Here is a 27,302-nt window from a genome sequence, read left to right as displayed (position 1 = left end):
TCTTGTTTCAGGTGCTTTTATTCAACGTTACTTGCAGACCCTGCCACCGGGTCGTTCAGTCCAGGCACCGCAAACTGCTGCAACCCCAAACACCAACAAACCGAGGGGGAAAAGCAAAACCGCAGCCACAGCCCCGAGCGCCCCGCGGTGGAGCCGGGGTCGGCAGCCGCTCCTCAGCACGAGACAAAGCCCACGGGCTGCAGTGAGGATCTCTGTGCCCGGCCCAGGGCCTGTGCCAGGACGGGGCCTCACAGCTCCCTCCTGCAAAGCGGCACGAGATGCTGCTAAAACCGGAGCCCCAGGAATTGAACCCAAATCACCAGGGCTGGGGCAGCCCCGAGACGGGGTCACAGGGCACTGCCCGCCCCCTTTGCAGCCCCATAGCAGCCCCTAGTCAGGCTCTAAAGCAGGGAGAGAGCAGCAGGAGTGTAGCCCGGCCCCGCTTCCAGCACGGTGCCCAGGGAGGACACGCACAGAGATGAGTGGGTACTGCAGCAGAGGCCCAAGTTATGCGGCCTCCCAGCCCATTCCCCGCTATCTGAGTGGCCAGCAAAGCCTGTGGGGATTGAACAGCCCCCCTGCAGCCCCCTAGGAATAACCCAGGCTGCCGTAGCACCCCCACAGCCAGAGGGGGCCAGGCTGCAGCCGCGGTGCCGAGCCATGAGCTGGCACGTGCCCACCCCTCACCCACTGCCAGGGATCCCATCCTGCTCCGGGAGCACTGCCAGCACACACAGCCTGGCCCGGCGGATCTGCTGCCTGGTCCAACACTGCTAACAGTCATCTGCTCACCCCGCGTGGGATGTTTAGCAAGAAAGCTGTGGGTATGGCCGGGCCAGGGCGGCCTGGAAAGCCAAGGCTGGCAACAGCGAGCCATAAAGGCAGGAAAAGGGGAGCGGGGAGCAAAGCTGGGGGCAGGGAGATGCCACTGCCTGCCTGCCACCTCCACAGGGTAGGAGATGCTGCGGGCAGGGGAGAAGGCAGGGAGGGCCAGGCTCTGGCTGGCCCCACGCAGAGCCGCCCTGAGCCCCGCTAGGCAAAGGCCCGTCCGGAGACTGAGGTGAAATGAGAGGCCAGCGTCAGGCTGAGCCCAGGGTGCCCACCTCGTGATGTGTCAGCGGGGCCGCCCCTGGAAAGAGGAGAGGGGCAACCAAGGAGGGCTGGAGCGGGAAGGGGAGGGGTCAAGCACCACTCCTGCTGCTCATGGGTTTGCTCTGTATTGGAGTCGGCCGCCGCGCTGCTGTGGCTAGGTCCGGGGCAGGCTGCACATCTCACAGTGGTCCGTGCCTGGCTGGTTCATGAAGGTGCAGTGCTGACAGGCCCACATGGCCGCCGACACGGCGTGCGTCGAACCGCCCACAGCACCGTATTCGTGCAGTCCTGGCAGCTGGACACCAACTGTGCCTGCGAGACAAAGAGCATCGTCAGAGCTGGGAGAGGTGCTGGGAATGGACAAGAACCCAGCCTGCATCCCGTCCCAGCAGGCAGGAGCCTCCCTGCCCACATGCTGCCTTCAGCCTCAGCGCTGGCACCAGGCGCTGCTCCCAGGCACGGACAGATCTCAGCACCCACACTGAGCACCAAAGACCCCGTGCTGTGCCCACACCAGCCAGCCCAGCCTGCAGACAAAGGACTGCATCCCAGGGACCCCATTTCTTACTGCAGAGCTGCTCGATGGTGGCCCACTGCTCCGACTTCTTCCAGGTCTGTGCGAGCTCCTCGTTTTTGGTCCTCACAGCTTCCAGCAACAAGCTGATGCTGTCCTGAAAGCCAAAAGAGGGATATCAGTGTGGGTGCTTTGCAACCAGCCTGCAGCTATGACCCAGCGCTTGCCAGCCCTCCATTGGTCACATGGAGGCAGAGCAGCAAGTCTGACTTGTCACCCCCAGCCCGTGTGCAGCCCCAGCCTGATCTCCAGCAGTCCAGGGTCAGCCCAGCCGCCCTGCACATGCGCCCACGAGGCCTCTTGCAAACACATGGCTCGTTCTGCTGGCATGCTGCTTAAAATGGGAAGGTCCGAAGGTCCAGATGTTAAGCGAGGGTCTGGGCAACCACCAGTACCACACCGAGAGGCAGAGATGCATGAGCAGGAAGCGGCTGGTCTCCCAGAGATCTGGGGGCTCTGATCTTATTATCGTTACAACAGGAATTTTGGATTCTGAGATATTTGTTCTAAACATTTCCAGCTCTCTGAGCCACGGCCAAGTTGGCTCCATCCCGCCTGTGACCATCCTAACAGCCCTCACCCCCTCGCTGCTCCAAGCAGTGCTCTGGGAGCTCTTGGCCCAGCCGGAGGCTTCGGTTTCACTTTTAAACCCTCTGCTGAAAGGTCAGTCTGGAAGAACAGGCGTGGAGCCAGCTGCGTGTCCCCACAAGGCATGGGACGTGCTTGGAGCTGCGCCGGTGTCCCCCATGCAGCAAGAGACAGCGCCGAGCTCAGGGTGTCAGTGACACTGACATGTGGCCATTTGCTGTGGGTTACGTACCCGCAGAGGCATGACCTCGTTCGTGACCAGGAAGAGGAGCAGATGGAAATCGGAAACGATGTCTAAGAAAACAGAGGAAGTATTTTGGGACAGGTAGGTGGCCAAGCTGTGGAAGTCCTGCAAGTCAGGAAAGAAGAAGTCAGTTTCCCTCCATGTGATAACTCTGATTTCCTATCCAGAGCTGACCCCAAACCCAAATGGAGCAGAGGCAGCGAGCTAAAGGCAAAGCCTGGTCCCTGAGGGAGAGGCAGGAGAGGCAGCCCCTCCTTCCCCTACCTTCCCTTCCCCGCTCTCAGTGTGCAGTAGCCCTTCATTTGTGCCTGCTTTTGGTGGAAGCTTTAGACACCTTTAGCATGGCCTCCTACCAGAAACTTGCTGCTGCTGCTGCTTTAAAGCAACTCAAGCCTTCCATGTGCTGGCAAAGTCCTGTGCATGCCTCAGGCTGTGCAGCAGCTGCCTCTGCTCGACACTACGAGCCTCCTTCAGTAAAAGGTCTCTGTGTTTTAAGTATCAGCCCAGGAAGAGAAGATGGTGCTGCTGAAGCTGGAGCAACAGACCCTCATCCCACTGCTTTCACAGCGGGTCCTGCCTTGTCTCTCTGGGGCCAGAGCTCAGCTGTGTTGCTCCAGTCCCCACCTCTGTGTGGCTGTATCTGCAGATCACAGCTCTTACAGAGCATGAGACGGCCCAGAGCTCAGTCCTGAGCAGGGGGAGCACATCCAGCCCCCATCTGCATGCAGGCAGAGTCTGGCAATGCTGGACTGAACCACGGAAGGGTGATGTAAGGGCAGAACTGCAGCTGTCCTTTTGCAGCCGTTAGAAAGTACAAGGGAAACAGACGACACCTCCGTATGAAATAAAGCTTTGCCATCGATTGCTTACCTGAGTCTCTCCCAGCACATCACGGTTCTCGATGGGAAATGGATTTTGAGAAATAGAAAAAGTGTAGACTGGATCCTTGGGGAAAGTTGTAGTAATCTGAAAATCCAAGACAGGAACGTCAGAGCATTAGCAGCGGGAGAGGTAAAAGAGCTACAGGAAGAAAGGCTTCTGAGCACTGAGAGCAGTCATGGCTGCACATGAGAGCTCAGCCAGGAAGGCAATTACAGCACGGATCTTCTGATGGCTTTTAACATTTAAAGCAATGTTGCCATCAGTGCCATCTCCCAGCTTCTGGCCATCACTTTTAATGAAGTGCTGTGCTGATGGAACAGCTGAGCTCAGGGCATTTCCCTGCAGCCCTGCCCTGCTTGGGGTGTCACCTGGGGGTCTCCTTAGTACTGTGGGGACTGTGCCATTGGGTTCTGGACTGGATAATGCCAAGGAAGCATCTCTGCGTGTTATTTAACAGCATCCCTGCGCTCAGAGGGGCACTAACCCAGCCTCCTGTGCCAAACAGACAGGTGGGGAGGGGGAACACAACATTGCCTCCACCTTACCTGAAAGGTTCCTGTGCTCAGAGGCCAGCAGCTGACACTTAAACCAGTCCTTGCTCTGAGGGTTTTAAAGCTGTGGTGTCAGTTACTCTGCCCTGACAGGGAGGCTCTTTGTAAGGAGACATGCAGAAATACCTGCCAGTTCAGTATTAACTGGAATCATGAAAAGACGAGGCAAAACAAGATGCTTCAGAAATGCAGCTTTCCAGACTGCTCCTTAAATGCGTGTTCTGTCAATCTGTTCTCATCTTAATTACACCCCAGGTAGTCTGGAAACAGATGCCTTTACTACTTGAGCAATAAATACGTTCCAGAGCTGCTGACTGGCACAGGGCGTCCAAGGGCCCTGCACAATGGGCCCCCTGTTCTGAGCCATGCTGATAAGGGGCACACACGCACCAGGCATTGGCGGGCACAGGGAAGAGCAAGGGGAAGGCTCCCGGCTGCCAGCTTCCTTGTGCTGTGGGACAGCACTGATGCCAGGAGTTAATCCTTATTAATCCTTAATGCCAGGCATTAATCCTTATTGGCACCACCTCCGACTCAGCAACATCATCTGTCATCTGAATTATTTTGCCTTCTCCTTTTCCACGCTGTAACAGTTCCCTTTCCAGCCAAAGGGCAGCGCCGTGTCCCAGTGCCTGGCAGGGTTTGCTCATGGGCAGGCCATGGCTCTGCTCCAGCCAAGCCCTGTGCTGTATCTTGTACTATCCTCCCCCAGGAAAAGGCATTTTTGTAGCACCAACCTGCTCTGCTGAGTCATCACAAAGAGCTGGATTCTTAATTGCTGCTAAGGGAGACACAAGCGGAGCTTTCTAATTAACTCCCCGCGAGGTGGTGCCCAGCACACACATCTGTGGGGCTGGCTGCTCCTGCCACATGGCTACGTGCCACCTCCCAGCAGCGATAAGGCACCAGGCAGGGCCTTCCCAGAAAGCAAGGGTGTTCCCTGGCACCACTGCAGGCCTTGCCCAGAGAGCACCGCATCACTCAGAGCACACTGCTCCTCTGTGCTGCAACGGGGAAATGGGAGAGAGCCTATCCTACAGATCAGCTCCAGCGTGACATTCAGAGGGGGGTTAGGAACTCTGCTATGCTCTGACCACCTCTTGCTGCCAACAAAGTGCAAAGAATACTTACGTCTATGATTAGGTATTCAACAGGGAGAGGACGAGCCAGCTGTGTGATCTCATTGCCAAACTTGTCTATGTCCTGAAAGACAAGAGCGTGATTAGTGCAGGAATGGCAAGGAGCCTCAGGGACACTTCCCCACACAGACCCACGCTGCAGCTCAGGGATCCTCTGTGCTGGTAAATGGTTTGGGGCACAGAGAAGGACATAGTGCTCTGCAGCTCCTCCAGCTCCATCCCTCTGTGACTCGGAGCCATGGCTCACGTGAAGCATCTTGTCATGAACATGGCACCGGTCATGTGCACACCAGAGAGATGGCAAGCATCATCCGGAGACTGTAAGCACCACTTCAGAAGCAGCACTGTCTTAAAAGGGAGGGAGGGAAGGAGGGAGGGGTAGCTCCACATCTGCCTTCTCAGCCAAAGCAAACCTGACTTGCTGCAAAACTTGCCACAAGTCTCTAATCTGAGCTTGTTCCTGCTTGGGAGCTGGGAGTCCAGGCACTTTCTCACACGCAGACCCAAAGGGCCAGCACATCACAGCGCATAGACTTGTTTGGCTTTGCCAGGTGAATTGAACATAAAGTTTAATTATGGAGAAAAATGGCCAGCATACGTTCATTAATCATAAAATGACAATTAGACCTGATTTATGTCAAACACGCTGAGTTCAAACACGGCTTCAGAAATAAATTCATAAGAAGTGACACTTTTCATTAAAGATTCTTTAAGAGGGGGTTGTGTTTTCTACCTAAATCATCACTTAACATGTTATAAATCATTCACGGAGCCACGTATAAATTATACACCCATGATTTCCAATCACAGACCTTACATAAAAGTTTACATCCATGCACAGGGTCCCAGCGGCCGCAGGCAGACCCGGGCTGAGCCAGCAGGACGAGCTGCCTGGGGCTGCTGTCCTTCCATAAGCCACATTTTCCTGTTGGAGAACACCACTCCCTGCTATGGGAGCTGCTCAGTGACCCTGCATGTGTGCAGTGGAGGTATGCAGCCGCTCACAGGCTCTGGCGTGCTGAGTGCCTGAGGCCGCAGCCCCCTGCCACCAGCCCCCTCCCCACCTCCTCCCCAGCCCCCTCCCCACCCCTCACCCCCGTCCCCAAGAACGGTTTCCTTTGTCAAAATCCACCTTCCTGCCTTTGAAGCTCCTTTTAAAAGCAATCCCGATAAGGATCTTTTCTCCTTGAACATGACAGCTTGTTGGCCCTGTGGTTATTTCAGCAACAAGCTAGTGGCTGGTGGCCTCAGATCTCCGCGGCTCTGACAGCGGCAGCAGGAGACGTGGAGCCTTTTCAGAGAGATCACAGGGCCTGAAAGCTTAACCTGCTTCTAGATCGCAGCGATACCGCCAGAGCCACCAATCGCATCCAACCCAACTGCACCAGCTTCCCAAACGCAGCCCTGCCCCTGCAAGAAAGAACCTGCAACAACTCACGCATAATTAGCCCATCTGGAATTCATTTTCAAATCTAATTAAGTTCTAATATGCAGAAACATTTTTCCAGCACCTGTTCGCTTTAATCTCTGCCTCTGGGGATTTCCATGTTAAATGCCTCCTTTTTAATGTCATGCTGCTGAGGCCTTCAAGATGCATGACATGGCTACAGCCGAGCTGGAACCTTGCTCCCCCCAAGTCAGGGGATGTACCCAGACCCTGCTGCTCCCCCTGCCCAGCCAGCACTTCTCTCCAGCCCTCATACACCATTTTATCAGGCAATTAAGTTTTAAAGGCCTTAACAAATGTCAAGCTGGGAGAACTGTTAGGAGACAGGAGATCTCCATCCTGCACTTGGCAGTGGATCTGCATGTGGGCACCACCGCTGCACCCCGTAGCCCCAGACCTCAAAGCCACAAACGCCCCCGTGCTCCGCTCAGCAGCCACAAGTGGGGCAAGGAAGGGGTTAACAAAGTGAAACTCTTTGGCACCTGGACAAAAATGGAGCAGGGAGGCCTGGAGGATCAGGACAATGAATCATCCTTTAGACAGGAGCAAAGTGAGATTGCATCAGGCACTGCGATTGGAGGCTTGAAAGCACTGTTTTGAGGCAGAAGCTGCAAACCCATGAGGTCAAACAGGGAAATGGTGCACAGCGGGTGTGCTGCCAAGCAGGTCGGGATGCATAGAGCAGGTCAAGATGCATAGAGCAGGTCGGGATGCACAGAGCAGGTCGGGATGCACAGAGCAGGTCCGGATGCACAGAGCAGGTCGGGATGCACAGAGCAGGTCGGGATGCACAGAGCAGGTCAGGATGCATAGCACAACCCTGCACACCGCAAGCTGCAAGAAGCAATCCTGGGTGGCTTCAGGGTTTCCAACACAGAGGTGACAGAGCAGCCAGGAGGGAGGCTTGGCCCTGTGGTGGCCGCCCCAGTGCTGCCAATATCCAGTACCATTTGCCTTCCCTGCTCTGCTAAAGGCCCCATGGAGCAGAGCAGCTCTAGGTTTGGGGGATAGAGAAACCCAGCGTTGCTTTTCCCCCTGCTGACCTCCAGGAGCCTTTCCAGGCAGTCCTGCACCCCCACACAGATAGAGCAGCCAACGCACAGAAACAAAGTGACCTTTCTACAAGTAAGCAACAGGTCAGTGAGAGTTGAAACACTTCTCAGGAGACTCCTGGTGAGCTGAGCATCCTCCTCCCCGCAGCAGCTGGGACGTTTAAGGCTAAGAAGGCTTTTCCAGTCCAGGACAAAGCTTTGGGAGGAAGCCAGGGGAAGTCCTGTGCTGTCAGAGAGATCCCTACACAGCCTGGCTATTGCCTCCTCCCTGGCAAGAGGATTTCAAAGTGCACGGCCAGAAGCAACATGTGCCATACTGGGGACAGCCTGAGAGCAGCTGCAGTCTGCAACCCGATCAGCTCCAACAAAAACAAAGCACCCTGCTGCTGGTCCCTGCCTGGGCCAGATGGGAGCAGGGCTGGCAGCAAGAAGCCAAGGCCCAGGCACCACAACAACTGCTGTAAATGCAAAAGGCACTTGCTGGACTCTCTGGGGCAAAGGGCTCTTCCACAACACTGCTGCCATTGTGAAGGGTTTTCGTCATGCACCATCCTGAAGGAACCGTGGGCGGCATTAAGGCAGCTGTAAAATGCAACTCATCACAAGGATGGCAACTTGTTTGCACTACGGTGATAGCTGTCATAAGAGCCAAGGTCAGTCCCTAAATCTGATTCTTCAGATACGTCAGAGTCTGTGACACACAGCAATCCCATAAAACACAGCAGCCCAATAAGTGACACTGAGCTGCCCATAAGGCTAACAAAGCACAGCAACGTACTGAATCTTCACCTTGGGCTGCAGGGAGCAGTCGGGCAGCGATGCTGCTGGGCACCCAACAGGCCCAGATGGAGCTGGGAGGACACAGGCAGCAATGGCACCAGTCACAGGCAGCCTGCTGGGAGGGATCAGACCCAAAAGAGGCACTGAGCGCAGCAAGCAACGCCACCTCTGGGTAGCTGGTTAGAAGTGACACTCTTACCCAAATGAAAACCAATCTGGCTGTTTTCTAGAACCAGATAGACGAGGCAGGTGACTGCTTGAGGGCAGAAGGAATGGAAAATGCCCATCTGTCACGTTCAGCTGAAGAACAAGGCGCAGTGGCCATTGCAACATCATTTTTGCTCGCAAGCACACTGGTTACCCCAGTTTGTGTGTCTGTGTCTTGACAACAGCGTCTCCATCCTGGATTTCCTTGCGCTGAACTTGCCAAGAAGCATGTGCTGGTTGTGCAACATTCAAGTTGGAAGCAACGCGGCCCTGTGATGCTTCACAGACAACCTGGGAGGTGAAGGGGATGCGTTCTTCCCTCTGGCTGATCTCACCTGGAGACGCCTCTCAGAGCACAGCAACTCACACCCACAGCCCCAAAGCCCTGGACTTCCATGCTGGAGCAGAACTCCAGCCTTTGTGAGCCAGGAAAGCAATGGCCCCGTGTAGAACACATACCCTGCCAATTCCACGGGGGTGGTTCCTCCGAGCAGGAAGGCTAGCAGCCAACACAAAGAGAATGGTAAAGACATACAGAAATCACAAGGCTGGAGCTCAGGAAAAATGCCTTGCCCTGGCAGGACAAGGATGCAGCCATCGGTTTTCCCACTTCCATGGAAGTAGAGCCCACATGTGCCAACACAGCACCGAGGTGAGGCCCTTCAGCTGCTGCTTCTGCTCTGCAAACACAGCGTGGGGCTGAACACACAAACAGCTTTGCTGACAGAGGACTGACGTTGTTCTCTCTCTCTCCAGTCAACTCCCTGTGCACTCACTGCAGTCCCTGACACTGCAAGTCTCCTACCTGAGCCCCTCCTGCAGCATAACCCACCCCACACAATGCTCAGCAGTCACTGCTGAAGTGACAGCACTGCTGTGATTGGAGGCACAGGGCATCTCTGACCAATGCACTTCCATACACTCTCTTCCTATTTGCAAGAGCGAAGGTGAATCTTCCATGTTACCCTGCTCTCTTCCTATTTGCAAGAGCTGAAGGTGAATCTTCCACGTTACCCTGCTGCAGGCAGCTACAGGAGGAGAGGAGTTCAATAGAGTTTTTGCTCTCCTTGCATGTGGATGCAAAGCTCTATAAATACATTCACACCACACCAACGTTGACCTTCTGGTTCGCATCCAATTACAATAAATTTGTGTTAGCTCCTTTCATCCTAAAGGGCTTTTCAAATGAACACTGAGTTTATTACAGAGGGACATACATATGGATTTTTCTCTCTACCAGTGATGGCTTCTCAGTTGGAGACAAAAATGCAGCAACTACTGCAAAGGGCAACGCTCTACCTAAGGGCAGAGGTGGGGAAGGAGCACAGAGGGAACCCCCCACACAGCAAGGACTGCTCAGCTCCTGTAGCTTTGACAGAGGAAGGGGCAGCAGGGCGCTGCAAAGCCAGATGTTCTCTGCTGTGTGGCTGAAAACTGGACTGCTGCTCCTCAAAAGTGCATTTAGCCAATGCTTTGACACCATTGTTGTCACCAACCCAGTAACTATGAGGTAGTGTCTCTGACCTCAAGCTTTATACATTTAACGAGACCCCAAAGGTTTTCAAAGCCAGGAGTGACGAAGCTTTCCATCCATTTAAGAACATTCCAAAAAATAAAAATAATAGAAAAAAAATATATTAATATATTAAGAGATCCTACAGCCAAACACGTTGAAGTCTAAAGGACAATTACACCCGCCAGGAGCGGTCCTCAAGCCTTCCTTGAGCACATCATGAAAAAGGCAATTACGGATAGAAGTTATAAAACATATGAAATAAGCTGCAGCCCGACCCAGTGAATCAGTTGCTCATGGAAATTTCCACATGATGCCGGAGCCATCAGCGAGCATTCTGTTCATCTCCCTGCTTCAGATTAGGAATGGGACCTGAAGGGAACACCCACTGGCTTCCTGCTGCTCTGAGCACCCAGGGTGGCCCACATGTGGGACGCAGACCTGCAGCCTCCTGCAAGGCAGCACCCTGCGTGGCACAGAGCTCTGTGCAGGACCGCAGCATGCCAGAGATGATGTCAGCTCCTCATTCAAGGCCAGCCGTTGCACAACCGAGCTCCGCTGTATCTAAACGGACCTGGCTTATCAGCTCCTCATAGCAAGCTGTCTGCACGCTAAGGAGAAAGGCAAGGATTTTATCTGGCTTCCTGAGAGTTACAGATTCCTCTCCAACACTGAATTTAGCCGAAAGGTGTTCCTCATTTGCAGGTGGCAGCACAGCACGGAGGGGTGGAGCCTCGTGGACTAATTTGGCCCAGCTTGCATTCCCTGATCCGAGCTCTCAGCAATACGGGAGCATCCTGAGCAGCTCTGCTTCTGCTGGGGGTGTACAACGTGCTCATTTCCACTGGCCCAAACGATGGCAGCTCTGCAGAGCCCAACCTCCTCCACGGACAGCTTTAATACAGATGGCAGGAGTGCTGCAGGCTGAGCGGGCTTTGAGCATCAGACAGACAAGGAGATAACTAACTGGGGTGATGGATGGCTAATTAGCTAGCATGCCATGCCATTAATTAATTCCCCTGCCCTTGCTCGTGGGGCACCAACATACACAAGTTTGAGACGCTGCACTGTTAGCAACTGCAGAGATCCTGTCCCCAAGTTTCTAACTCAGCCCTGCATACACAGGAGGTCTGAGGAGCTCCAGAAACGACTGCCAAGTGAATAATGACAGCCCATTCATCATGGAAACTGTACTGGGAACTGCAATAGGCCAGATGCCAGCAGTGCTCTTGCATGGCACTTCAAATGAAAGCTTTCTGGATCCACACATCTCCCACTGCTCCTCAGGACCAGCTTTTGGAGTTTGCTGTCTGATTGGAGCACAGGATCAGAGCACAGGCAGGACACTCAGTGCTAGAGAAGAAAGCCAGGGATGCACTTCTGTGGCACCACTGGCTCGAAAGCCTTCACCCATTCCTTTTGTTACAGGGCTCCAGGGCAACATCTCCTCTTGCTGCATGAATTACACTCCTTTGTTGCATTTCTTACCCGGCTGGTGTCTGTCAGTGTGTCATATGTGAGCGAATCCCTGCACTGCACAAGGAACCCACTGCTTTGACAGCGCTATTTGTGCTAGTTCATATCACACAACAATGAAGTGGAGGAAGCTGAACTCAGACAGGGATTAAAATCAACAGAGAACATGGCAGATTCAGCCAACAAATACAAGAGGAGGTGAATTCAGAGTACTTGCTATGGGCTTTCAGTAGATCACTTCATTTAGAAGCTGGATAGACAATGGCTACTGCTGCACTGGAAACCATAACAGCCCTTTTACGAGGGGGAAATGGAGCTTATGCAATTACTTTGCAGACATGTGGTGAATGGTTACTACCGAAAATAGTTCAGACCTCAAAGACATCCCTTCCTGAGCTGGCCGTGCTGATTTCCAGACATGCAGCAGAGCCGTTTTAGCAGCTCCCCCACCCACAAGCACACAGTGCTCACCTTATAGAACACGTCAGGCACATACTGCTCGCTGCTGGACTCCTTGGCATAGCCCAGCTCTGGTGCATCGCGGCAGGGCAGCAGGCACTCATCGCGAACCAGCGCCATGCACTGATTGGAGACCTGGTACCCCTCAAAGTGGACCTGGTTGTCGGGACCACCTGGAAGAGAAGAACCCAGATCAAAATTACATCGGAGAGTGATTTGCTGGGTATAACTCAGAGAGGCACGACTCAAAGAGCAATGTAAAACATGACAGTCCTTCTAAGAGCGAGAAGAAAGCACTGGGGCTGCTGCACAGGAAGCATTTCTAGGCAAGAACCCTCCTCTGAGCTCTGCACTGATTTAGTAACATGTACTTCGTCAGCACCATTTTCACACTTGGCCTAATGGGACAGAGAGACAAAGAGAGAACTCTGCCAGGAGCTTAAGTGAGGCTTAGCTGTCCTTTTGGACACAGTCAGAACCCAGCAACTTGCAGGTATTCTCTCTTATCCGCACACGACTCCTGCAAGCCTGCTTTACCTCCAGTGTACCACGACCTGCAAATTCAGGGCTTGCTACCTGGAAACGTCAGGCGTAAGAAGAAAAAGTGTTTTCTCAGCCTATAATGGATGGCTTGGTAGAAATCTGACAGGGAAAGCAGAAATTAAGACCCTGGCTCACCAATCCATCACATGTTTGGTGTTTTAACTTGGATAATGTAAGCAACATCAGGTCGTATGTCATTAGAACACAACTGGAAAGAGAAAATACAGGCAAATGGTAGGAAAGTGTTACTATTTCCAAACCTAGGAATTCAGGAGGGGAGAAGAATTAACCCGCGTAGAGGACTTAAAGGCAAAGTTGATGCAAACCATCCAATTATAGTTATACTGCACAAAAGGAAGGAATCGGGTATTTAAATAGAAACCTGATGGGCTGATAGAACAGAAGAAAATGAAATTATCTGGAACAGAAAAGAGGAAATATTCCTTTTCTTCCCTTTGATCTCTAACCTGAATCACTCACTGCTCCAGAACAAACACTCGTAGGAATTAAACTTAGAGCAAGACATGAGGAAGGCCTGGACAAAGCCAGCCATCATTCTCTCAAGAAAACACTTTGTTTAAACAAAGAAAAAGAATAAATAAAATAAACGAGTGAGATACACATTTATGTTTAAAGGAAGACTGATGCGTTCAGCAGCCTGGAATGCAGGACAGCTGTCTGATTGCACGGCTCTGTTAACTGTGGGAGCGTTCTCACTAAAAAAGGCTTGAAAAACACTTAATCTGAGCTTGGAAGTGGCAATATAATATCACACTTTGAGTTTTCATATTGGATGCTGGTTAGAAGTCATGTTTTTTTTTTTTTTTCACTGTGCTAAACAGACCCAGGACCCAATGTATCTGCTTGGGGAAATGTTAAATGAATACATGTGTGTCATCCCACAGACACAAAGAACAGACTGAACTTCTAATGCTACAACTCTCCCAGCACATGCCAGCATTGCCCTGCAGCCCATCGCCTTCGGAGACTTGCTGTGATGGTGGCTAAAATCAGAGGTGACGAAGCAAAGCACAGTGCAGGCTTCTGATTTACTGGGGCAACCAATAAACATTTCCATGCACAGAAGAGCAGGGAATCCTACGTTAAGAGTTTCCCTGTCAGCAGGGCAAGGGAAACAGAGATTCCCCCCTTTATGCTGAATCACCTAGAATAACTTTCAGGATCTGGATTGCTGTGGTTCTGCACTGCTGCTTTCAGGCAACAGGACTTGGAGATTAAATGTCTGAAACAAAGAAAAAGCAATTGACAGATATTCCCTCAGCTGCAGGCAAAAAATGCTTTCTGGATCAGAGAGGCGGGTGCTCCAGGTATGAGCTTCAACTGAGATCCCTGCAGGGGACAGGGTAAATAGTTGAAGAGAAGATAACACAAAGAAGGAACAAAAATGTATTTTACTTGATGGAACAAGGCAAAGCTCTTGTTAAATAGGACAGATGGGGACCAAGACATCTGACTTCCTCTGGCAGAGCGGCATATTCTTCTTCCATTAACAAAAGATAATTCGTGTGTAATCAAGAGCTGGGGCAAGCTGAGGCTCGTTTATACCTGTAGCCACAACTGTGACAAACTTGGATCCGAAATGACCGTCCGGAGAAAGGCGACAGATGTTGGGGTGCTGGTTCTGAAAGTTCCCAGCTGTGATGCACTCTTCTGCACTCAGATAATAAGTGTCCTGAGGGAAGAGCAGAAACGTCAATAAAAAAGGCCAAACGATGCAGCCTAGACCCATTTCCCTGGTCTGTAGCCAAGGAAAACTACCAACACCCTAATAAAACAAGCTTTCGTAGAAACTGCAGAGACTAAGAATGTGACTTATCAGCTCTCCAGCCATGAGCCTGAACGACCGTCCCACTTCTGGTTCCACCCACCTTTCCAGGCTCGTTTTATTATGGTGTTTCATTTTCTAAAGCGATATCCCTGATTTTAGAACTACAGGTAACTGAGAAGGGTCAGAGTTTGAGGACTCGAGCTACATGGCTCACAAAGCCCTGCCCACATCCTCTGACTCAACCACTTCTGCTTGCTGAACTTGCGTGGCACAAAACCTCTTTTCTCCACTCAATTTTTTCTTAAACCACGAGCATAATTTTCTTAAAGCAGAACAGGTGAAGGACTGCAGGCAGCTCTGCCTTCTATCCAAACAGCTCCAACCCCTCTAACAGTGCACTTAGAGCTCAAGCTCCTTTTCTTTCAGCAGCTGAAACCCACACATCATTTCAGCCCCAGTGTCACCCCCAGCCGTGCTGCCCTGTGTTTGGCAGAGCCAGCAGTCAGGTGATGAGACAAACCCTGGATACCAGTGGTGGTGATGAGTGACACCTTCCAGTCTCACCTTGTTCCTGCTGTACCGAACTGTGCCTTTCCGTGTGTCTTCAGAGACCAGATCAGTAAATATCCAGCCAACCTATAAAGCAGCGTTATGGAGAAAACTGCTTTCAGAAAAAAAAAGAGGAAAAAAAAAAAGAAAAAAAGGAAACCCAAACCCACAGAAGAGAGCTTATACATTTTCTCCTAGCAGGACAAGATGTTCTTGGCTCCTGGTGCAGCCTTGCTGCATGCTGCCTGAAGGAAATGGCTCTCCCAGCTGTGCTGGGCTCATTTGAATACGATTTCCAGGAGCAGCGTGCCAGCTGGCCAGCCGGGGGCACCTGCAGCTTTATGTTTCACTATGGAATATTTTTTCATGGAAAGATCTGGAGGCTGCAAGAGGCTTCTCAGCCGCTACCTCCTCCCACCCACAGCAAAAAGCATTTCCTATCGAGCATTCGGAGCAAAGCAGCATCAGAAGTGCCAGCAGATGACAAAGCAGCTCACATGATCTCATTTTGAAGCCTGCAGTCCCTAGTTAAGATAAAGCTCGTATGCTCCCACTGGAGTGTGACTCAATCCAAATCAACCCGCTCCGTTCCAAAAAATACATTCCTGCTTTTTGCATTGTTTGCACATAGGAGCATAGATGTGTACACACACACACACCGCTGCATGAACCCTTCTACACGTGTGCTAAAAACAGCTCTGATCGGTCCCTCGTGACTGACTCCCAAAGCATTAACCCTTTAAGGGAAGGGTCACTGCTACAGACCCCCAGCAAAGCCCGGAAAGACAAAAACCTGCACCCAGCAGTAAGTTGCACGTTAAATCACATTGATTAAAAATATCTGGTGTGAGAAGTTAAAGGATGGAAATAAACAACGCATACAGAAGCTTTGGTTCAGACACTGGAAAATGCTAAAGATCTTATCTTCAGAGAACAAAAGACTTCACCACAGATGTTTATAGTCTGCTGCACCGAGTCTCTTCTGATTTGCATGTTCTTTAGCAAGTCAATTCTTGTTTGTGTACGTCTCATTCCTAGCATTCACATGATACCAAATGATTTCCCAAACCAGAAAAAAATATATCGGTACAGGTTTAAGAGACGTCAGCAAACCAGCAGACCCCAGTGCCTGTATGCCCTGATTGGATTAATGGCAGCCCACGGGCACATGGGGAACAGAGGACCGAGGCTCGGCTGCTGGGGGACCTGAACCTCCAGCCAACATCCAGATTATCTCGCCACAGCCTGTCTGAGCAGCACGGAGAGGCAGGACCTGCTGATGAGAATAAAAATCCAGCAGGAGCCTCCAATCCTGGAAGCAGAACGCAGATTCTGCCAGAAGGAAGAATAAACTCAGAAGGCAACTCCAGCTACAGCTGTGCCAAATTAGCACTTGCTGGGGAGATGCTACCAGGAACGGCTCCCGTCAGAGGAGAAATAAAGGGAAAATGGGTTTTTTTTTCCTTCTTTGCTATTCTCTTTGATGTCACTCATGACAGAGGATTGCTGACTGCAGCTGAACAGCCCTGAATGCTCGTCCTCACAAAAACATTCGTGGTTGATTTCTTTATCTTTAATAGACCTAGAAGGGTAAGAGCTACCAACGCTTAAGCTAGATTTCAAGTGAACCCAAATGGTCTTCAGGAGCCCCACTGAGCTGAAGAGAACTGCCGGTGACTTTCTTCACTGCCATACAAAAGACACGTGATATCCAGCACCATCCTAACCTTTCTCAGTCCAAGCTTGGCAGCAATCTCATCCACAACCTCTGCTTTCGGATCTTCCAGGATCTCCAGGCTGTTCTGCGTACCGATCTGCACAAAGAAAACCTTGCTAGTAAAACAGAACAGGAAAAAAACACAGCACACTTCACCATCACCATGAGCAAGGCAGAGAATGGAAGAGCAGTTCTGCATTTTCCCTTCAGCATTAGCTCTGACTGCTCTCACTCCAAAGACCTCCAGTAGTCACAGCCTCATCCTGCTCTCCAGTCAGGCCTGCAAACCATGAATGAATGAAAGCCTCTTGCTCAGCACTTACAAACAGGCTATCGCCGCTTCTGAGGGCTTTGGAGAAGGCGAGAGATTATATAATTTTCCAAAGCTCTCTTCAACCTGCCAGTCCTGCCCTCCCCTTTCATTTGTTGCAGTACAGAGGCAGAAGTTCAGGGAATGCAGGGGCTGCCACGCAGGCCTCGAAAACACAACTCCATCTGAGTGTGCTTCAGAGGCGAGCTTTCTCATGTGGGGAGATGCTCTGCCAAGAAGCACAGCAGAGACTGCTTGCCAGCAAAGCAAAGCTTCCTTGCTTTTGCCATGCACAAATAAGCCACACGAACTTCCAAAGTGAGAATTTAACAGCAAGACCAAAACAGAGGGCATGGCTGCGTTGATATTTGAAACAAATAGAAGAGCTCACAAAAGGCTCTATATGCAGCTCTGTAACTCAGAGCTCAGCTTTTGGACTGGCTGAGGTTGGGCTCCAGGACCTGCCCGGGCTGTGGAAGCACTTGGTGGTGCCGTGCACCATCTAGTGGGGGCTTGGTCGCTCCCACCCTGAGGTACTAACGTTACCCATTAAAGCAGCAGATGTGATTTCTGTCTACATAAGCTGCATTAAGTTTTCCTGGAGAGCTGATAAGAAATCAAAGCAAAGGCTAACAATTTTTTAGTTAGCATAGAATTTGTTTTTCAACCGTACCATAACCTTGGAAATGGTAATCGGAGAACAGAGGAATGTAAAAGATGATGCAAGAATAATAAAAAGCTAACCTGGGTTTTAACATTCTTTCAGTGGCAATAACCAGTGATGACATTAGCAACCAGGGGGCCATAAAATGTCATTCTCATGGGACTTTTTTTCCTTATAAAGCTGCACTAGGAAACCCTGTATGAGATTACCCAAATAGAGAAGTGTTTCTTTGTTCCCTGATTATCTTTATGAGTCAACAGTGACGCCTGGGTACACAGCTTGTATTACCTGTGGAGGTTCATAGATGGCAGCCACCTCCGCCCTGATCCCCAGAGGGATGTCTTTGTGCTCCGTGTACCGTCCATACAAATACCCAAGATGCTGGTTTCCTGTCTTCCGCCAGAAGTCTAGGAAGCGATCTGCAATTGTGTGGTTCTCAAACATGATGTTGTCAACATGCCTGTATTTCTGTTTGACAAAGTTCAAGCGTCAGGCCATCCTCCACTGGGTCCAGCTCCTCTGCCTATTGCCAACACCTTCCCCAGCTGCCTGGGATGCACACAGCCCCTTACTGCTGAACCATGGCACCACAGGAAAGGGGAATGCTGCCTCCCTCCCCTCTGCTTCAGCTTTCACCACCACTCTTTGGCCCAGCAAGCAGAACTCACCATGGGCTGGGCTGTGGGGAAGTGCTGAGCATCCCCAGAATCCCCTTAGCTTGGCTTCTTTACTAGGGCCCTTATCCCATGAGCTTTTGCAACTAGAAGAGACAGCAAGATTTAAGAGGAATCAACGAGAAACAGTGGGAGGGTTTTTAGATCCCATGAAAGAATAAAGCGCAGATTCACTGCTAGTGGTGCCAGCTCAGATGTCTCACACTAAGACAAAACTGCTGAACCAGATACATTCTGGAGTCCTCTCTTCAAGGACTGAAGACCTTAACAGCCATTTCCTCATCAACTGCCAATACAAAGGCACCCTGCTCCAAGCTGGCTGCTCTTGAAGTCATCTCTCCAAAAATAAAAACCAAGACTCTCTTTGGCTTGAAGCTCAAGGGCCCCTGCAAGCACTGGCTCACCTGTCTGTTGAGAGTGATGGCACTTGGCTGACACTTTGTGCAAATGCCTTCTGGCCAAGGAGGGTGCCCTTCACAGCCTGACTTGATCTTGCAGCTGATGTTTTCCAGGGCAACAAATTTCCCCCTGCAAGAAGGAAAAGAGAAGGCTGCTGTTAGCATGGTAAATGCTTTTGGGTCTTAAAAAAGCAAATGGCCAGAAATGTCATTGAGGAAGCACGGCAGGAGATACGGCATCACCAATGCTTTGCATCTTCAGAGTGAGACCTCCAAGAGCCACACAAACTGTAGGGTTTGTCCACCCCAGCTTCTAATCAGGTAATCCAGCGAGAGCACAGAGAAAACTCATGGGACGCAGCTTAAATAATTTACGCAGCACATAGGAAGTAATAGATTATACTGGGAGAGCAAATCAGAGTTCCTTTCATGTGCACAAAGCTTCCTGCAAGGGGAAGTTCCCTTCAAATCAAAGTATTACAGACTTGAGCTACATCTCAAAGACATTAAAAAAATTCCCAACTGCATTTAAGAATAGGAGGGAGGAGGTTACACCTCCACATAACCCATTTAAGGGAGCTGAGCTTTCAGTTCAATGCTTATTTGTCTTGTCACCACAGCATCCTCAGCCCCACACCATGAAGCCGGGATGCTTCGTTCTCCCATTAACATGTGATGGCACATGAAGGAACCGTTTCTAAGAGCACACAGCATGTGGGACAGAACAAAATCAGGCCCTGAGAAATGCTAGGCCCCTCTGTTGTCCTATTCACATAGGAAGATCAGAAAAGAGTTGGTGAATAAAAGCTCCTCAGATCCACCACTGGCTCAGTGCCTCTCCAAAAAGCTGAGACCCAGGCTTGGAGCTTGGTGTGAGCAGGGAACCTCCTTCCATCCATCTGGCCCATCAGTAGTGTTCCTGGAATCAATTAGTTTGCCACACAAACACACAAAAAAAATAATAATTATTAAAGAAATCCATAACCAAAGAGTTTATTTTTAAACATATTTTCTCCTCAGCTTGACATCCAAAAGCTGCATCCAACATTACTCCAGTGAGAGCTGTGCAAATGTGCTTTTGTTGTTGTGGTTTGGGTTTGTTTTTTTTCCTTTTTAGGTGGAAAAAAAAGTACAGTTAGATTCCCTTAAACATTGAGATTTTCTTACTTGTCTGCCCCTCCGGTCAGCTTCCTGATGTAGGCATGGAACGACATATGCTTCACAGGAGGTTCCAGATGGTTTAAATAATCCTCATCAAAAGGCTGCCAAAAGCACCACACAAAGAAAAGCCAGGTCAGACACCTGCCTGATGGTACACTGATCACTGAACAAATGGATGTTCTAGATTCAACCCCACTGCCTCTCAATATGGAAACAATCAAGAAAAATTTCGGCTCTTTTTCAAGACAGCTACTACTATGACAGAAACAGTGGGCCCTTACAACAGCGAGTTTTTACTAACAGCTCCTACTTTTCATAACAGATTGGCTCCACAAATCAGAGCGAGCCTCAAAGGCAAAATACTTTTTTTTCTTTCTGTGTGTAACAACAAACAAAAAGCCCAGCTGCTTAAACAAGGCCAAGGAACTTCCAAAGCACGTGGTAGGGATGTGAGGAACAGCCATCATGACTCGCACAGACTTCTCACAGATCACTGTTGCACGCCCTAAATTACACAGCTTAGCACATTTGTAGGTGTTACTAAAGCTGCCTTCAACCTGAATAATAGGTGGTTAAACTGGTAAGTGCTGTGATGCATGAAGAAAGGGGGATGAAACAAGAAGACCCAGGCAACAGTGGAGAGGGAGCTCTCAAAGTACCTTCTGTTTAAATCATTACTGCAGAAAAACAGAAGAAATACAGGGTCACGAAGGCCCAGAGCTTTAAGAAGCCTGGACACAGGCTGGCACCTCTGAAAGTGCATGGCAGGATTCTGACTCAGAGCTGCCATCTCTACGTGGGCAACACTAGGAGGAGAAGCATTCCTACTGGGAGAAACTGAATCCAAGAGCTTCAGGTGACATGCCTTCCCATGCTGATTTTCTGTAAGATGTTCCTGGGGCTCTTACCTCTAATGGTACACAATGCACACATTTACCCAAGGGGCCGTGGCGACACCTATGCAAAGAGAAACAGAATTAGCACACGTCTCATTCAATAACAGAAGTTAGTCTAGGGTGACTGTTACAGCTTAACAGTTTTAGTGTAGAAGACCTGGGCAACCATCTTAACCCGAACAACTTTCCACTTAATTATGACATATGACAGAGACAGCAGTAGTGTGAGTTTAAATGTGAGAGTCTTGGGTTAAGATCAAAACTCTTCTCATGTCTGTGTCACTGGCAAGCAGTTCTGCTCCGGACAGCCACGTGAACCAACATCAGATCACAGCTTCTCAAGTTTTACAACCCCACCTGGAGGTTGTATTTCAATCCAAAGAATTTCAAACCTACGTCACGGGGCTGGCCTGTGTGATTCTAACAAAAAGACAACCAAAACATCCAGCCTTTATCAGTCACTAGAGGATGGTCTGGAACAAGCAGGGAAGCATGTGTTTATCAGACCGATAAGGACCTGCTGGGTGAAGTTACAAAGCAGAGGGGAAAACATCTCCTTTTGAGGAGGCTGATTAAAAATAAAATACAAAAGAATCCCCGTGCAACTCTGCCCCAGCACAACGAACAGGTCAGTGCTAGCTTTGCAAAGAGATCCTCTAGAGAGCAGCATGGATGTTGGCTCTTCTGGAGACGAAATGGATGGGATCCAGTTGCAGCAGTGCTTTTAGCAAAGTATTGTGGCAGATAATGTACATAAAGGACCACTAAAGGCTGCTAATGCACTCAGCCAAACGCCAGCATCCCCTCATGTTTAGATTGATATGCACTCACAAATACAGGAACAAGCCCAGACACACACATTTTATCATAAATATCCGCCGCTGTGCTTTGGCTCCCTGCTAAGAACAATACCTTCATTTATTCTTTTGAAAAACGTGGTCAACTTAAAGACAATGTTTTTGCCACGGAGTGGTGGGTTTTGCCTTTATTGTTTCAATAATGTGACTCTTGCCTCATTTATCATCAGCCTGAAAAGGTTAGATAGGATTTTCTACCTTAAGGCTTCATCTCTCCAAACTTCCTTGCTGCTGCAGCACTGAAGATAAACCATATGGAAGACAATACAAAGGGGAAGGGTGAGCTATTCTGTCTTAGAAAGAATTCCTGGTTGCCTTTAGCATTTTCACTCGAGTCCTTTCAGAAGCTACTTCGTGGAGGGGCCCTAGCCCCAAATCAACCACCATGCAGGAGCCAACTGGGACACTGTTAACAATGAGTCACAAAAAACAGCCATCCAGACAGAGGACATTTCAGCAGCATCAGTGGAGATTTATGGTGGTATTAAGTCACCATTGTATTATTACCCTTACAAAAATACAAGCTGTTTTGTTTATCTAAGCCTCTTGCAGCAAAGAGTTTTGGCAAAGTTAAACCTCGCTGCATTCCTGTTAGCAAAATGGACTCCACGGTTTCACAGGAAGGTTAAGAAAGACACGGGATGGAAAGGAAGCCAAAAACCAAGCAGAGGCAGAGACCCAAGTCCAAATTCCACATCTCTGTCCTTGGACGTGGCTCCCACTCATTCCCTTCATTTCATTTTTCCTTTATAAGGAGGAGTGGTGGGATCCGAGGACACAGAAGGGCTTCTGCCTGGGACATCCCTGGCCACGTGCCACACACACCTCAGTGCTGCAACCAAAGACATATGCAGCTGTTGTCAGCTGCCCCTGCAGGGCAGCAGGAAAGGTGAAAGCCCTGACAGAGGAACTGTCTGCAATTAACCAAACCCCAACGCTGTGCTTCCCATTGCTGCTGGCTGAGCCACACTGAGGCCAAAGCTCTGGCTGAAAGCATTTCCTTGTTCACGCCTCTAACACAAGATGCAGACCTGGCTCTGCACGCCTGTCACCTCAGGAACCGGACAACAGGGAGCTGCACACTGACACCATATGGAACAGAAACTGCTGGTTTCAGCGCACAAAATATATGATTGCTGCTCCCCTGACAGGGGCCACCTTGATCAAAACAATAGATGCTCTGAACGAGTCCTTCCTGGCCAAGCCCCTGGAATTTTGGTATCTGCTTCCTTCCTCAGCTCACCAGAGCCTTACTTTAACCTTGCAGGACAATGGCAAGGGCTGTTTTCCCTCGTGAATATTTCAAAGGCAGCAAGGATAAAGCAGTGGCTCAGACGGCAGTTCCCATAGCACATTTCCTGGCTCTTGGTTTCAGGCAAGATGTGACGGTGTGGTGAGGCACAGATGCACTGACAGCGAGCAACCCGTCAATACTTACAGCTGCTGGTCTCGATTTCGATAAATCTTCCCATCCTGTTTGATCAGATACTGGTCGATATCATCTTCCACCACCTGGGGGGCCCCCACTGGCCGCAAGCTCTGGGAGACAGAAGTGTCCATGGTCTCTGAGGAAGAGCCTGCTGGGCTCGATGGGTACAGAAACAGCATATCGCCATGCCTGTGGGGTGGAAAAACACAGAGGCATCAGCACAGAATAAGCTTTGCTTCCACATACAGCAGGGTGGGAGCGCAGGTGATAAGACTTGCTCAGACAGCTGGAAAGGATCAGACCCCACCCCCTTCCACCAGTAACTGAACTACACCAGACCTTCACCCTAACCACTTGAAGGAATTGGCTCCTTTGTGCTGAAGGGTGCAGGAAACGCCTGTGCTAGATCTGCTGCTCATTACAAACCACATTAGTGTCCATGTTCCTTCAGCGCGTATTTCTGGGTAGCAAACTTCCTGGATCACGGAGGAGCGTGTGATTTATCGCAGCCTACAGACAGACTAACAAACATGGCTCTACCTCCTTCTCTGGCATCTTTTTTATCAGGAGACAAGATCAAGGAAAAAGAAGAGGAAGCAGAAAGAAGCAACAGCTCCACCAGAGAAAGGGATTTACATGGTTCCTGTGCACACCAAGTCACAGCCCTCCCAAGGCAGCTCCCAGTGCTGATACAGTCAAGTGACAAGTTGCACGCAGCGGAAGCAGCTCTTGTATTTCAAGTCAGTTTAACATTATTCTTGATGTTAACAGAATGAAGGCACTCCAACCAAATGCAAAGTGAATCAATCATTTGGTATTTCTGATCTCCCTAGGCACCTGGTTTCTGTGTAGGGGATTATCAGACGTTGGCATTAAATCAAGGGGAAAAAAAGCAAAAGTATAGTTTGAGTGCAAGCAGGGATGAGGGAGCAAAAACGAGGCCTGTTGCTGATCCAAACAAGTAAATTGCAATGCAAAAAGTGACCAAGGAAGCAGCTGCCACAGCCTAACACCTAGTTGCTTTGACCACCTCCATTTCTGTGTGTCAGTCAAGACTGTCTCTTCAAGCAGCTGACGAGTGATAGCTGAAAGCTGGAGACTGCTGTACTGTGATGGTGGCTGCTGCTGCTCAGCTCAGAGGGGAGAGTTCAGACAAGCTTAGAGAAAAGGCACCCTGTTGTACAAAGCTCCCCCTCCGCCCGCAGCACTCTCTGTCAGGACTCACTTGATTTTCAGTAAGTTGAGGGATTTGTTTTGTGATGCTGTGATCTCTCCTGTCCTGTTTCTATTGGTGTAGACAGAAAACCCATTATTCCCGAAACCAAATTCTTTTGCAACCTGAAAGAGAAAGGATGACAAAGTTTAAGATACCTCACACCCCAGGTCAGATGCTGAAAGCTGCTCAGAGCAAGCGCTAAGTCCAGGGAACTTCTATTGCAAAAGCTTAGCTGAATTCATCCTCATTTCTGAAGGGCACAGGATAACTGAGAAAAATAGAAACACTTAGTAACACAAGCAATTTAGTTAAAAAGCAACTTAAACAGAACGTGTCTCACTCGTGCAACACAAACAGTATAACATCGAAGCCCAGGCAAGCATTGTAATGACTGCAAGGGAAGAAACGACCCTCTCCACTCCCCGCACTCCAGCCCCGCAGCACACACCAACCATGTCATTCTCATCTTGCTATCACCAAAGTTCCGTGGTCCAGACCTTTATCTCTGTGGCAATTCTGCCTTCAGCTCATGCCCACCTGTTACATACATTTCAGAGAAGCTCTTCCTACTGTCCTCCTGCCTCTTATTGGGTTTTTTTCCACCTCATTTGTCTCTTTTCTCCTGCCAGAACTTACCCTCTCAGTAACCATTTCTCAGCCTCAACCCCCAGGAAGGCAAGGCTTGTTTTTCCCCCCACCACCTCATCCTCTCAGCAGCACAGCTGAAGCTGCTTTACCCTTTATCAAATATCATTTACAGCCTCTTCAACTTTCAGACTCCGCAATGTTAACACTTAACCACTTTAGAAATGGAGTTGAAAGTTTCTCTAGATGACAAGCTTCTTCCTAAATGTTTAAGTCAATTGCCCATCTCTGCAGCTTTGGTAGAGCTCAGAGACAGGAACCGCATGGAGTACAACTCTATGAAACCACCCTGTGCTAGGAAAGAAACCCAAGCACCTCTGTGAGAGGATACAGTTCTCCCCAGATCAACAGGCAATTTTAGTGAGGGCCAATGCTTTTGTTCTGACATTAACTGCTGGCAAGCACAATTGTTCTGCACTCTCTTTGGTAATATGAACCCTTGAAACTGAGCAGCTTGCTTTGCACAGGTTCCAGGAGCTTTGAAAGCGATGCTTTTTCTTTGGGTGAGACCATTCAGAGGCTGCAGTGGGTATCTCTGACCCAGCCATGAAACCCATCAGGATTCTGGCTTGGTCAGGAGGGGACTGCTGCTGTGGTCAGGGCCCAAGCTTCAAACAAAGCATGGACTCACAAACAGCAGAACATTTCAGTCTGCCCCCCCCTTCTCCCTTGCAGGGAGAAAGGAAATCTAGCTGACCAAAAGAATAGCCCTTTAGGGAACACAAAGCACTTCTCTTGTGAAGAAAAGAAATCCTAATCCAGGAGGTAAGGAAATGGAGAACCGCTCCCTTTCAAACAGCGAGCACCAAGCAGCTGCACCAGATCAAAGAACAAACTGCAGTCAGCTCCACGTCTAAGAACTCCAACACTCAGTGGGTCCTTCGGACCCCGGGATGGAAATCTTTCCCATAGGACCCCCAGAGGCTCTCACACTGCTTTATGATCTTGCCTCAATCACTTGCTTGCTCCCTCCATAACTACAAAGGAAAATCAGTGGCATGCAAAACTCATCCAAACGACATTCAAATCACAGATCATGCAGCTGAATTTTAACTGGATCACGTTTGAAGAAGCCAATCTGTCAAACAGCTGGAGTGCCCCGTGTCATCAGCCTTTGCTTCCACAGCTGACATTTCCCTTGGAGAACACGAAACACACAACCTCTCCCAAGAAAGCTCCCACCCCAAGACATTCCAATTGAAAAAGCTGAATATTTTTTCTTCTTTAAATTGATGCTTTATCCCTCTGGAACTGCTCCCCACAGCACGTTTTCCCAATGAGGTTAAGCAACACCACCCGTCACAGAGCAGCACAGCCAGCCCTGCAAGGGAGGAGAGCTGGAATACCTTCTTGAGGAACGTGGCCACTGTCTCTCGCTTGGTGGCCGTGATGCGTTTCACTCCTTCTGGAGACTGCACACGGATGATCTGGGGGAGAAGAGGACAGACAGCCTGAGTTCCATGGGGAGCACAGAGCCCTCCCTGCACACTGGAGCTGTGCACACACAACACAATGCCCCCCTCCCCACCTCTGCTTTTAATGGCAAGACTGAAAGCGCACACAGGAGCGATCTGGTAGTAGGTGAGCAATGTTTACAGTATGAATTACCCCCGTGTTGGAAGCCCTGCAAAAAGTTGGCATGGGGAAAAACAAAAACTGCTAACGCTGCTTTTTTTGTGCCAGCTCTGACCTCACGTGTGGGATTCAACTTTCAGACCGGGGCTGAATCAGAGCTGCTGTGGGAGCGCCTGCACACCAACACTGCTCCAAGCAGCGCTAATGGGCACCTGCACAGCATCGGGCCCCACATCCCTGCGTCAGAGGGACCGAGAATCCCAGCGGTGAGACACTCATAGTTTTAATGCAGCCTTAAGTCGGAGGCGGAAGAAAAGCAGCAGCAAACAAGGCAAAACGAGAGCTTGGGAAGGGGCAGATATGAACCCCGGTGCTCTCGCCTTCCCGAGGACCGGGCCAACGAGGCGTGATGTGCAGAGAAGAGCCACGTTGGGACACGGACAGGAGGGAGCGGGGCGACAACGGGAGGCGGCCAGTGTCCCCAAAGGGCCCTTCAGCCTCCCCACATCCCTCACGGGGGCAGGAAGCAGAACGGAGCCCCGCACGGCGCTTTGGACGCCCACCCTCAGCTCCTGCCCCATAGGGCGGCCCGGCCCGGTCCCCGCCGTCCCCCCACCGCGGCCTACCCCGCCCCACAGGAATCTGCTGCCTCATCGCCCCTCCCCCACCGCCCCACACCGCCTCCTCCGGGCCGCACTCACGATCGTCTCCGCCATGGCGCTTCCCTCACGGTCCCCTCACAGCTACGCCTCGAACCCTCCGCTCCAACCGGCCTCCTCCGGCCCAGCGCCGCCCCACAGGGCCCGGCCCGCCGCTGCCGGAGCCTCCGCCGCCGCCGCCTCCCGGATCCCGCAGCCCGACGTTCCGCCGCCAGA

The 27,302-nt window shown here is 50.5% G+C and overlaps 1 protein-coding gene across 2 annotated transcripts; it reads right to left on the bottom strand.

Moving 5' to 3' along the window:
* On the bottom strand, positions 1-27,290 carry NPLOC4 (NPL4 homolog, ubiquitin recognition factor). 2 transcript variants are annotated; one of them, XM_072351721.1, is made up of 17 exons: positions 27,129-27,290; positions 26,199-26,279; positions 24,217-24,329; positions 23,001-23,180; positions 20,718-20,766; positions 19,816-19,910; positions 18,655-18,778; positions 17,865-18,044; positions 16,613-16,699; positions 14,901-14,972; positions 14,114-14,240; positions 12,017-12,177; positions 5,063-5,134; positions 3,369-3,464; positions 2,487-2,603; positions 1,661-1,763; positions 1-1,404 (listed from the first exon to the last, which is right to left on the bottom strand). In XM_072351721.1, exons 1-17 carry the CDS (start codon positions 27,141-27,143, stop codon positions 1,247-1,249), a joined length of 1,830 nt encoding a protein of 609 aa, XP_072207822.1. In that variant the 5' UTR covers positions 27,144-27,290; the 3' UTR covers positions 1-1,246. The 2 variants fall into 2 exon arrangements, with proteins under 2 accessions (XP_072207822.1, XP_072207823.1); XM_072351722.1 differs by lacking the exon at positions 24,217-24,329 and adding an exon at positions 24,363-24,475 and having other exon boundaries at positions 27,129-27,218.
* Positions 27,291-27,302: the final 12 nt, after the last annotated feature.

Source organism: Excalfactoria chinensis, chromosome 17, assembly GCF_039878825.1.
Source record: "Excalfactoria chinensis isolate bCotChi1 chromosome 17, bCotChi1.hap2, whole genome shotgun sequence".
NCBI lineage: Eukaryota > Metazoa > Chordata > Aves > Galliformes > Phasianidae > Excalfactoria > Excalfactoria chinensis.
This window is presented reverse-complemented; position numbering and strand designations above follow the sequence as displayed.